The sequence below is a fragment of the Podarcis bocagei genome, assembly GCF_964188305.1.
Source record: "Podarcis bocagei genome assembly, chromosome: 7".
Classification (NCBI taxonomy): Eukaryota; Metazoa; Chordata; class Lepidosauria; order Squamata; family Lacertidae; genus Podarcis; species Podarcis bocagei.
The window spans coordinates 74,571,266-74,584,141 of record NC_138132.1 but is presented as its reverse complement, the minus strand read 5'-3'; the positions used below and the strand labels follow the sequence as shown (position 1 = coordinate 74,584,141).

Here is a 12,876-nt window from a genome sequence, read left to right as displayed (position 1 = left end):
CAAGCAAAGGCATTTGGCCCCAAGCCTACTCGTGCTCAGCCACTAAGTAAATAAACACGCAGACCTATACAATTCATCTTGACGTCACCTAGCAAAGGGTCACGGCCACAGGGACAGAGACATCTGGCCGGTGAAGTCACTGCTCTGGCATGATGCTATGGAGGCACTGGTGGGCAACCCCTACGTGGCTCTCCTCTGTTTGCTGGGCTAAGCCACAGAGGCATTTGAGTGAGGCCCAAAAGAAAATGTACCATGCAGTCTAAGAGCAGCTAAATAGGCACTAAAGGTAAAGGGACCCCTGACCAATAGGTCCAGTCGTGACCGACTCTGGGGTTGCGGCGCTCATCTCGCTTTATTGGCCGAGGGAGCTGGTGTACAGCTTCCGGGTCATGTGGCCAGCATGACAAAGCCGCTTCTGGCGAACCAGAGCAGTGCACGGAAACGCCGTTTACCTTTCCGCCGGAGTGGTACCTATTTATCTACTTGCACTTTGACATGCTTTCGAACTGCTAGGTTGGCAGGAGCAGGGACCGAGTAACGGGAGCTCACCCCGTCATGGGGATTCGAACCGCCAACCTTCTGATTGGCAAGTCCTAGGCTCTGTGGTTTAACCCACAGCGCCACCCACGTCCCTCCATAGGCACTAGCTGTTATTTACGGTAAATCGACCACTTGGGTTCCTGTTCATAGTAGGAATACATATAACTCCCTGGATCTGTTGCTCCAAGTCTTTGTTCTGCCTGGGTATCTGTTCTGACTTTCTTCAAATGTAAGATGGGGAATCTGGGTCGGCAGGGAGAGACCACAACGCAGTGGGTATATAAGGGATGTGGGAGACATATGATACAGTTCTGATTTAGAGCCAATGTGGTGTAGTGGTTAGAGTGTCGGACTAGGACCTTGGAGACCAGGGTTCAAATCCTCACTCAGCCATGAAGCTCACTGGGCCACTTAGTGCTTCTCAGACTAACCTACCTTGCAGGGCTGTTGTGGGGATTAAATGACGATTGGCAGAACAATGTATACCACCGTGAGCCCCTTGGCGAGGAAAAGGCAGAACACAAACACAATAAATAAATAAAGGCGTATCTACACAAATCACACTTTCAAAAGCAATACTCAAAATGAAACACAGCCGTCCCTCGAAATTTGCACTTCTCTGAATTTTGCAATGCAAAATTCCAGCCAAGTAATGTGTGAAAATAAAAAGGAAAGAAATGCATAAACTGGGGTAAAGTGTGCATATTAATGAAAATTAGTGAAAATAACATAAAGTCATTATGTTTAGGAAAATGGCTGTGCAAAAATGTGTTTGTTGTGCAAAATTTCACCCATATGTGAGAAATTTACTGGTGATTTTTTTGAGGACTAAGAAAGAGAGAGAGAGATTTGCAAACTTGGTTGGGAAATGTGAAAAATGGAACTTAAGGCTAGAAAAGTGAGGACCAGAGTGAAACCAAAATGGGCTGATTCGCCCATCCCTAGTGGTGAAGCACATGGTTCCTTGTGGAAATCATTATTCTACTACATTAAATTTGTATACCACGCTTCATCTGAAGATCCCAGGGTGGTTCACAAAAAAAAAAAAAAAAATACAAAACAAGAATAGAAAATAACCAATGAGTCCCTGGTTGAACCATTAGAGCGGTGATGTGAAAGATCTTGTTGAACTACAACTCCCATCAGCCCCAGCCAGAAATTATGGCCAAATCTAATATTCCCAAAGTTCCCTTGGAAGATGAGCTGATTCTTAAACCACTCTGAGAATTGAAGCTTTGTGCACTCTCAGCACCCTTCATAAACTACAGTTCCCAGGATTCTTGAGGAGGAGCCATGACTGTTTAAAGTAGTATCATTTGTGTTTTAAATGCATAGTGTAGATGTGGCCTTCATTACTAATTTCTAAGTAGGAACGGACAAATTTTGGTTTCTCTCTGTTTATCATTTTTCGGAGCGTACTTTTTTGTAAGCCTCTTTCAGGGTTTTGCTTTTACAATCAAGCGGTTTATAAATAAAAGTTCAGCACTCCACATTTCCATCTCAGTTTGCAATTTATTTGTTTCTTTTAAAAGCCCTCCTAAGAATTCATCAACATTTTAACGCGGGTCTCTTCCATGAAATCTGTATACAATTCTGCCCAATATACACGTTTTTGCAAAGTTATTTCCCATAGAATGTTGCATTTTGTATGTTTATCATCACAAATATCTGCAGTTTTGTACATATCACCACGATGCAAAATCCGGAGAAGTGAGGATTTTGAAGGGCAGCTGCATGTTGGCCCATGAATTGTGCCAAAAAAGTGTGAGCGAAGCAGATTTGCTTTTAAATCCAAACTGAATCAGATTTCTCACCGACACCACCGAGAACTAATTCCAGAAATAGAAAAGGTTACTGCAGCTTGAATTTCCTTCCATTTATTCTGGTCTTTTATTCCGCTCCTCCTTACTGATGTGCACAAGTGATCCCCGACATCATGCAGAATCGCACGAGTGCATCAAAATGGCTTTGTGTGTGTGCCGCGTTTAATCGATGTGTACAGGGGCTCGTTTGCAGCTTTGGGTGGGGGCAGGGAGGAGAAAAGCCAAGGATGAACGGAAGGAAATCAAAACTCTGGCCAACTGCCTAGACTTGGCAAACGGAGGACCTTCACAAAGTACAGAGTTAAACTATGGAATGTTCTCCCACAAGCAACAGTGAGGGCCACCAACTTAGATGAGGATGTAACCAACTCATGGAGGAGAAAGCTATCAATGACTACTAGCTCAATACAAAGCTCCTGGGAGTCAGAAGTGGGGAAAGTTGTTGTGCTTAGGTCCTGCTAGTTTGGTCATGTCCACAGAATGGAAGATGGTAGGTTCCCCCAAGGATATGCTCTATGGGGAGCTGGCTTCAGGCCCCAGACCCGTTGGCAGACCAACTCTGTGCTACAAAGATGTCTGCGAACATCACATGAAGAAGGCTGGCAAAATCAATCCTTTGCAGTCAACCGCAGTGCCTGGAGACAGGCAGCCAAGTTGTGCATCCATAGCAGTGACCAGAAGAGGAATGACCACTGGGAAGAGAGCAGAGAGAAGAAACGTCACGGTGCATCTGCAGCAGCACACCCGGACACCTCCATTTGCCCCAGCTGCAACAAAGCATGTCTCTCCCATATTGGTCTCTACAGCCACAGTAGGCACTGCAGCCTTCCAATGGTTTGCCTTCACTCCCAAAGACGCACTCCTTCGTTGTCTCCCGAGATAGGAAAGCAGGAGAAATGTTGGATATACAGTGGTACCTCGGGTTGCATACGCTTCAGGTTACAGACTCCGCTAACCCAGAAATAGTGCTTCAGGTTAAGAAGTTTGCTTCAGGATGAGAAAAGAAATCGTGCTCCGGTGGTGCGGCGGCAGCAGGAGGCCCCATTAGCTAAAGTGGTGCTTCAGGTTAAGAACAGTTTCAGGTTAAGTACGGACTTCCAGAACAAATTAAGTACTTAACCTGAGGTACCACCATAACCTAATTTTTCTCATTCTTATGAGGTGGGTAGGGGCAGAATATAATACACATTTATAAAATGATGCATGGGTGGAAACAATATTTTTAAAAAGAGAGTTTTTCACCCTAACTCATAGGATTTGAACTCAGGATCACCCAATGAAGCAGAATGTTGGAAGAGTCAGTACAGACAAAAGAAAGGGCTTTTCAACACAGTGCATAGTTAAACTATGGAGCTCGCTTCCGGAAGAGGGAGAAATGGCCACCAACTTGGATGGCATTAAAAGGAGTAGACAAATTCACGGAGAAGATATAAATGACTACTAGCCCAAATAGCTATGCTCTGCCTCCACAGCTAGAGACAGCAATGCTTCCTAACACCAGTACAGTGGTACCTCGGGTTACAGATGCTTCAGGTTACAGACGCTTCAGGTTACAGACTCCGTTAACCCAGGATTAGTACTTCGGGTTAAGAACTTTGCTTCAGGATGAGACTTTGCTTCAGGATGAGAACAGAAATTCCGCGGTGGCAACACAGCAGCAGCGGGAGGCCCCATTAGCTAACGTGGTGCTTCAGGTTAAGAACAGTTTCAGGTTAAGAACGGACCTCCAGATCAAATTAAGTTCTTAACCTGAGGTACCACTGTAATCCCCCTTTCCTAGGTCAGTTGCATGATGAAGCACAGATTTTTAACGAGGGTAGATGTCATGACTTCTGAACCCAGCAGTGATCTGGACACAGAGTTGGAGGATGGGGAGCCAAGTCTGATGGCAGAAGGCAGAGAGACCAGTGTGCCAGACCCTGGACCTTCATGGACACCTTTCCCCGACCAGATGCCTCCTAGGAAGAAATAGGCCAGAGCCAATGTTGCTTGAAGGAGGTACACAAGTATACAAAGCTCACTCAGAGCTGTCTATGGTCCAGCAATCTTTGACCAGTCTTGTTGCTTTCTCTGTGGGCTCCTGCATTGGAGCAGAACATTACAGTAGACAACCTGCCTATACCTTTCCTGCTGTTGGAGCCACAAGTAGGCTTGGAGATGCCCTGAGCAAAGCACGCTTTAGTGGGCCCTCTTCCTCACCTGGTGAGGTGGACCACTAGTCAGCTTGTTGGGCCCTGGAACTCCCATTTAAATTTTGTACCCAACCTGGTTGTCAGTCAGTCAGTCTCTCTCTCCGTATATATTTCACCACAACTTCCAGCATCCCTTAACTTTTCATGGTGTCTGGAGTTGATGGGATCTGTACTCCAAAACCTCTGGAAAGCACCAGATATGGGGCTGTGCCCAGTGTTAGCCCTATTCAAAACAGACTTCTTGAGATTGAGGTACATGGCTAATTTAGCTTCGTTAACTTCAGTGAGTCCACTCTGAGTAGGACTCGGAGATAATTCCACAGAAGGCTGCTCTGCAGCACTGCAGGAAATTTAATTGGCACTTTCTGGCCGCAGATGGTTTTTCAAAGGCTGATACAGAGCAAGTGTCAATGGTTGGTGCTACTGGGATACTGAGGGTCTGGCACCAGGTCTTCCCAACACCTCTGCTCCAGAGCAGGAAGTGGATGATAATCGGATGAGTACCATTATCAATCAAAAGTTGGGGGAAGAGACTTGGACAGTCCAGCCATGTTAACCCAGAAAAAAGTCCACCTTGAGTCCAGTGTCACTTACATTTGTACCATACATTTAAAGTGGTGCCATACCACTTTAACAGTCCTGGCTTCCACTGAAGAATCCTGGGAACTGTAGTTTAAGAGTGTTGAGAGTTGTTACGAGAACCCCTAACTCCCTTCGCAGAGCTGCAATTCCCAGACTTTCCCAGAAAGAGGGATTGACTGTAAACCACTCTGCAGGTCGTGGCTCTATAAGGGCAACAGGGGTCTCCTATCTACTCTCAGGATTCTTTTGGGGAAGCCATGGCTGATAAATAGTGCTTTAAGTGTATGGTACAGATTGGGGGCGGGGCGGTCTTACTCCCACGAAAGTATACAGAGCTTCACAGCCTTAGCTGAACAGATAGACTAATCAGCTCTCTGGCAACAAATTAACCAATGAAATAGCACATTGATTTAAACTGGATTGGACTGAATTCACTTTGCAGATTACCAAAACCTCGGTTAAAGCACCTTTTTGCAAGGTTTTGTTTATTAAATGATAAACGACCATTCCTAATGGGTTGACTTTTTAAAATTTTCTTTTAATGCTATTATTACAACAGGGCTGCATTTATAGACCCACCTACTCGGGAGTAAGCCCTGTCAAATGCAGCACCTAAGTGGATATGCACAAGACTGTGTTGTAAAATATCTCGACCTCTTGTTTGCAGATGTGCAGATTAAAAATTTGCCTTCACCAAGTGGAATGGAACCTCAATCTTCATCAGCTTCTGCGGCTCTGATTGATTAGCCAAACCATGTAAACCGACTGGTATTTTTGCAGCTCCGGTGATGAGGTCTTCAAAGGAAAGACAGCGCGGCCCAGGACTGTTATGCAGGCCAATGCGTTCTACTCAAAAGTAAGTCTCCCTGGCTTACTCCATATAAGTATCTTTAGCACTGTGGTCTGGGCCTGGGCCAGCAATTCCAGGTTTAAAGATGTAATGGACATCTTTCCTATGTCAGTAGACCTAGGCACATCAGAAGAGCCCTGCTGGATCAGGCCAAAGGCCCACTGAGCCCAACATCCTGTTCTCATGGTGGCCAACTAGATGTCTCCGTGGGAAGTCCCCAAGCAGGATCTTGACGCAACAGCAACTCTCTGACAGAGGCGGCAGGACACAGCCATCATGGCTAGTAGCCGCTGATGGCCTTCTCCTTTGTGAATTTGTCCAATCCTCTTATAAAGCCATCCTAGTTGGTGGCCATCACTGCCCCCTATGGGAGTGAATCCCATACTTTGCACTGCCTGGAGAAATACTTCCTTTTGACAGTGATATTCAGACACACTTTGAACTTCCCAGAATACCCAAGGATGATTTTGGGTTACAGGCCTTGTGGGAAATGGAAAGGGTGTCTTGATCCAGCTGCCCAGTGCAACTTAGACGGACAGGGAGAGAGCCCACCAGAGGATGCTTTGCTCAGACCAACAACAAGCCCAGCCTATGGCATTTTGTGCATATAAACCTATATGTCCAAACATGTACAGGCATGTGCATACAAGAAAATATTACATGCAGCAATGGGGAAGCTTATTTCAGCCCAAGGGCCACATTCCCTGCTGGGCAACCTTCCAGGGGCCACATGCCAATAGTGCGTGGAGCAACAGTTGCAAATTATGCCTTTGTACAGGAGACTAATTTCTACACACATATTCTCACACCCCTCTGCATCCTCCACCCAGGCAAGCAGAAAGGCAGGATCAGAGTTCAAGGGCACATTCCAGCCAGGCAAAAACACTCAAGGAGGGCCAGTGAGGCGTATGGAGGGGGGAGATTTCCGAGGGCCAGACAGAGAGGCCTGAGGGCCACTTCTGGCCCCCGGACCTGAGGTTCCCTACTTCTGATTAAATGCATGGATGCATACAGAGATCTTTCTCAGTCTCTCTCCTCCCTAATTTAAGGTATACCTTTGCCCTTCCAGGAAATCTGCGGCTGGCGATGCTCCATTCCTGCACTCTAAGCCTGTATCACTGACCAATATCTCCACGGCTCCAAACACGAGAGCCATCACATCCTTTCTGGTGGGTGGTCTCTGCGGCATAACCCTGTCCCCCGCCATCTCAGACACACACGCGTGGCTGCAGATGACCTTGATGTCTCCCCATCCTTGAGTTCTCTCCTTTTCCCTCCTCGCTTAGTCACTCAAAAAAAAAGTCTTTGGGGAGCAGGAAGAGAAACGACACCCCCCCCTCCAGCTTAATCAATATGAGTTTTCTCGCTCTCTTTATTATTATTATTATTAAAATAATATTTATAATGTTTTGCTTCTTTTGCCATTCCGGACGTCTTCTGGCTTGCCTTTCTAGACGAGGCTTCTTGACACCACCCATCTTTCCTTTATCTGTTCTCACGCCCAGCTGAGATCCCTCCGGATGAATGGATGTGTGTGCGTGCGTGCCCCTTTGTACACCAGGCGTTCAAGTCTCTGCGATTGGAGGGACCCAGCCAGACAAAACACACACACACAGTCTTTTGGTGTGTGTGTTTTTAAGGCTGGGCGGTATACCATATTTCCACTCCTTGTAGAAGAGGATGACATTGAGCCCCCATCCTCCGTAGAGGGGATCGTCAGGCCTGCATCCTAGATTCTCCTTTCCCCAAAACACTACCTATGCCGCTAGACCCCATGAGGCTCATTAAGGGGGACAAGGCTGTTTGCATCGGACAGAACCACCTTTCCGTGGATCCATTTGATCACCCCGCTTCCTGGATCCGTCTGTCTCTTTCCCACCTCCCTTAATGAGATTAGAGGGGGAAGAGCCTTTGTAAGGCAAGAAGACAGTCCTAGACAGGCAGTCCTAGACAGGCTTCCCTCCCTCTCCCCCCCTCTCTCTTTTTCTCTGCCAGAGCCAGCTGCTCATCTTACAGGGACTAGAGGCTTAAAAAAAAAAAAAAATCATTATCAAGATGTTGAGGGGGGTGGCTTGAAAAACGAATCCCCCCCTTTCCCTACCAAACCTACCATTATGTTCCACGGCAACTCGTGTGTGTGTGTGAAATCCTCCATGAAAGCTGTTGAATTCTTCCATGCGGTTTTTGCACAGACCAAACCTGAATCTCTCTCTCGCCTGCATTCTAAAGGCAGGACATCATGCATTTCGCCCCCAAAAAAGGGGGAACGCGGGGAGAAGAGGCATTTTGCTCCTTGCACAACCCAACCCAACCCAACCACGACCATTTCTTCCTTTCCCCGCCTTTAACAACGAATAAATTAAACAAACCCCTGTCACTGTGTGTGTGTGTGTGACGCCAACCTGCTTCCAAACCGCGACGCCGAACGCACCCCGTACAAACGCCAAAAGCAGGTCACGGTTTGGGTTGGGGAGGGGGAAAGGATGGAGAAAACCGGCTCCGAGGGGAGACCTGGTCCAGCCCCATCAAGACTGCGCCTTGTTCTTGGGCAGGGAACCAGAGCGGGGTGGGGTGGGGTGGGGTGGGGGCGGCGGTTGAATCCGAATCGATTTCAGCGCGAGCCGTTTTGCAACCGTAACAAGAAAGAGAGATGGAGATCAGCGAGACTCTTTCTTACCGGAATCGGGGCGAATCCTTGATGCACTCCTCGAATTCGACCGTCATCTTGGCTTCTTTTTCCCCCTTCTTCTTCTTCTTTTTTGGAGGGATGGGGGTAGGGGTTAGGGATTGGGAGAGGGGGGTGGAAGAGAAAGCGACTCAAAATCCGGAGAGGCGCATCTCCTGCGGCAGCGAGCCCCGCGCACAGCCTCGCCACCCGGCGCCCTGCTTGCCTCCAGCGGCGCGGGCTGAGCGCAAGAGGAGCGGCGGCAGCGCCAGTCCGTCGGCGCGCACGCTCTCGCCTTGGCGCGCAGCTCCCTCCCTCTCTCTATCCCTCCCTCCCTCTCTCTCCTTCCTGGGCTGTCAGGGGGGTTGGCTGGGGAACGAGCCAGCGAGCGAGCGAGCTGCAGAGCTTGCCAAAGAGTTGTGTCACACATACACACCAACACACCCAGGGAGCATCTACCAATTACCTTGGAGAGCAGAGGAACACAGGACGGAATCGGAGCGCGCTTTTTTTTTTACTTCATAGAATTATAGAGTTGGAAGGGACCCCTGAGCATCATCTAGTCCAGCCCCCGGCCATGCAGCAGGAATATGCCGCTATCCCACATGGAGATCACACCTGCAACCTTGGCATGATCAGCACCACCAACCAACCGAGCTGTCCAGAGCTTATTTATTTTATGGCTCCATTCACATCCCCCTTTCCTCTCCAAGGAGCTCAAGGTGGTGTGTATGGTTCTACCCCTCCTCCTTGAATCCCCGCAACAACCCTGTGAGGTAGGATAGGCCGAGAGGCTTCCAAGCAGGGGTGCCCATTATGGTGGGGCAATAGCTGTCAACTTTTCCCATTTTTTAAAGGAAAATTCCCTTATTTCGAATAGGATTCCTTGCAAGAAAAGGGAAAAGTTGACAGCTACGGCCCCACCCTGCATAATCACATGACATGGCACTTGCACACGATTTGAATGGCAATGCCCATCAAATCTGAAGGGGGGCGGCCCCTCAAATATTTTAGGGGGGGCAAAGGGACCTCAGCCCCTAGGAGTTGGCTCCTATGCTTCCAAGGTCGCCGCCAGTGAGCTCCAGTGCTGAGTGGCAGAATTGAACTCTGGCCTCCCAGAGTCTTCTTCCGGCATTCAAACCACTACTGCACCACATTGATTGTCGTTTGTCCATCTGAGCTCTGACTGGCAGCCACTCTCCAGGGTTTGGGGCAGGGTGCCTTTCCCCAGAAATGCCATTGGGGATTAGGCCTGGTTGTGTCGCAATATGAAGCAGATTCTCTGCCCCTGAACAGGAGGAGTGCTGGGGCAGATAAATAAATAAAATAATGTCATTAACATGGGACCATAGTAAATAGGACAGTTTAGGACATCCTCTGCCAACCCGGTGCCCGCCAGATGTTTGGTGCTGGCAGGAGTTGTGGCCCAAAATATCTGGAGGGCAACCAGCTTGGTGCAGGCTGATTTAGAACACGATGCTGCTGCTGCTGCAGTTTACCGTATTAACTCCATCTGATTTCAGCAGAGGAGTTGAATACATTTGGCAAGACCCATGCCCTCGCCATTTGTATAGTACGGTGTCTGAGAGGGTTCCAAGCACTTTCCACAGGTTAATTTGTTGCACTGCTTACAACAAGCCTGTAAGGTAGACTGAAAGGATTGGAAGGGGCCAGTTTAACAGCACCTGGTTTGCTGGCAAGATGTCCCTTGTTCATTCCCTGGCATCTCTGAGAGGGGGGGACCCTGTCTGAAACTCTGGGAAGTGGGTGCCAGTCAGTGTAGGCAGTACTGAAGATAGATCAGCATTTCCCCCAGTGCATCACAATCCTATGCAAGTGGGTCGCTAACTTTGTAAGTAAACCCCAAATAATAATTGATTGTAATCCCTAACTAGCAGGATGGGCACCTCTTGCAACTTTCCTGTTTCGTTGTCATGTCGTAAAGGCTAGATGACCTTAGGTGTCTCTTCCAACTCTACAGTTCTATGATTTTATGACAACTGTGACAATAAATCAATGGGTCATGCTGCCAAGCAATTCTGGCCTTGAGGGCTGCCACACCAAAAAGGCTGGGAGCCACTGAAATAGATGGACTTGGGAAGGCCTATCCTTGGAGGAGGCGGTTTGTTGTGTCTCTGTAGGGTTGACTATATTATTATTATTATTATTATTATTATTATTATTATTATTATTATAAATTAATTTCTATACCACCCTTCATTCGAGGATCACAGGGTGGTTTTCAATATAAAATACAAAAATATTTGCAATATAAAAAGAGCAAAATGCATACCATAGTAGCAAACAAAAGCAATAGCCCCCACCCTAGGCAGGGATGCACTGGAATATGATAGATCCACGCTGCATTGCTATACTTCATAAAGATGCAGTAGAAAAGTGAGATAATGAAATATACAAATGTTTCAAGTCAACTTCTCTAACTGCCCATGTTTAAAGTCCTGATATTATTATTATTATTATTAGATGTAGGTTTGGCCTTTTCCAATCAATCTCCACTGGTGCTGGGCAAATGCTGCCAAGTCTCTGCCACGGGTGTGCAATAGTCTTGGTCCCAGCGAAAGGTGGGGTAGGTTCCCAGTTGCAGGAGTCATTACTCTGGGCTCAATTCCTCACAACCAGGAGACACTCCACAGAGAAGCAATGTGGTCTCTCTTAATGGTAGGTAACCCACCTTCCTTCCTTCCTTTTTAAAGAGCACATTTCTAGTCATTAGGATGCCAAAGATAGGCATGAAAGGGTGGACAGTGGTTGCTGCAATCTCTGAAATGACTTTGTCTGTGTGTGGTTTGTTGCCCTGCTGTTCCGCACTCGGAGAGGGAAGCTTTTGGGACATCCTGGTGAGACATGCCTTCGATCAAGGCCATCAGGGCTCTACATGGCAGAAGGCAGATGTCATCATGCTCTAAACCAGGAGCTTCCTAAGCCCCCCAGCACTTCAGCAGCCCAGAAGGGACACAGAGGGCGCACCCATCCCTGGACTCTGTGAATGGAGCGGCTCACACACTGATCAGATTAAATTAATCTGGGGTGGCTGAAAAGTAATAAAAAGTGCTGGATGTGCTGGTTTAATCCTGATCCTCCCGCACATCGTCAGCAGAAGCTGTGGGAACATTTTCTGTGCACTGAGCGACACACACAAACAGAACCGATTGCATAAGTCCTCTGGCAGGTTGCATCAAGCACATCTGTTTAAAATGCTGATATATTGGAACCTTTGGGGATGAATAGGTTTTTCTTCTTGAAAGTAGCACAGGCCTTGTGGAAATCAGACCCAAATGTTGCCAGGAAATTAGATTTCTTCCACTGGTGTATTAATCTGAGTGCATCTTGATGAGGAGTAGATTGGTACCAGAACTTTTTGTTTTTATTTATTTGCCACACTTTTTATCCTGCTAGAAGGACAATACATCCATTATCCTCCCTCATCTCATTTTAACCTCACAAATGTTGGAAGTGCAACAGCAAGGATCATTCAGTTTGTAATTTAAGGGTTAATTCCATTATGTTAAAGTCAACCAGCCAAGAGGGAAAACAGGTCCTAAGCACTGCTTAGCAATCAGGAAGAGTGGTGTGATCTCTAGTGAGGTAGCATGTGCGCCGACTGGCTACGTAGTTCTGGAGATTTCCCTCTGTATAGTTGGTTCTATGCCTCCCTGCTATGTACAAAGGCTGTAGAGCGAAAGGCAAAAACCTCGCTGTTAGTTTCTCCTGAATTATACACTGTTTATGTTCAGTTTCTTCAGTAAAGTGTTATCAGGGTTTATTTTCCCTCTGGACTCTCTTTGCATTATCCGAGTTACTTTGCTTACAACAACAGGACCCTGTAAAGTAGGTTACTACGTGACACTGAATAGCCCATGATCACTCAGTGAACTTCATGACAGAGTGTGGATTTCAACCACAGGTTCGCCCTTGATTCTCTAAGCAATACCCTTGTGCATACTCCGCATCGAGAAATTCAGATTCTCAATGCTGCACTGCATAAATTATACAATGTTGCACTCCCCCAGCATAAATTATGCAAAACACAAAATATTCAGGATAGATTCTGATCCATCCTGAATATTTGCTGTTTTTGCATAATTTAGGCCCTGTTCCTCAACCGCTGCAAATCGAATTCAGCCATTCTTGTTTCTTAGATTTCAGTGTGGCTTCCAAACATGCTGAAATCTCAAAGCGACTTACAGTGGTACCTCGGGTTAA

General features: G+C 47.1%; 1 protein-coding gene across 7 annotated transcripts in view; it reads right to left on the bottom strand.

Annotated features, from left to right (window-relative positions):
- The window catches only part of ACAP3 (ArfGAP with coiled-coil, ankyrin repeat and PH domains 3), a 158,671-nt gene extending 149,748 nt beyond the window's left edge, over positions 1–8,923 (bottom strand). For 3 of the 7 annotated variants that reach the window (XM_081201470.1, XM_081201474.1, XM_081201472.1), the window contains exon 1: positions 8,665–8,922. In XM_081201470.1, coding sequence (XP_081057596.1) covers positions 8,665–8,711 — 47 coding nt within the window. In that variant the 5' untranslated portion in view covers positions 8,712–8,922. Of the gene's footprint in view, positions 1–8,664 lie in introns of all 7 variants that reach the window. The other 4 variants (XM_081201469.1, XM_081201471.1, XM_081201475.1 and 1 more) reach the window with 2 other exon arrangements.
- Between the last annotated feature and the right edge of the window lie 3,953 nt (positions 8,924–12,876).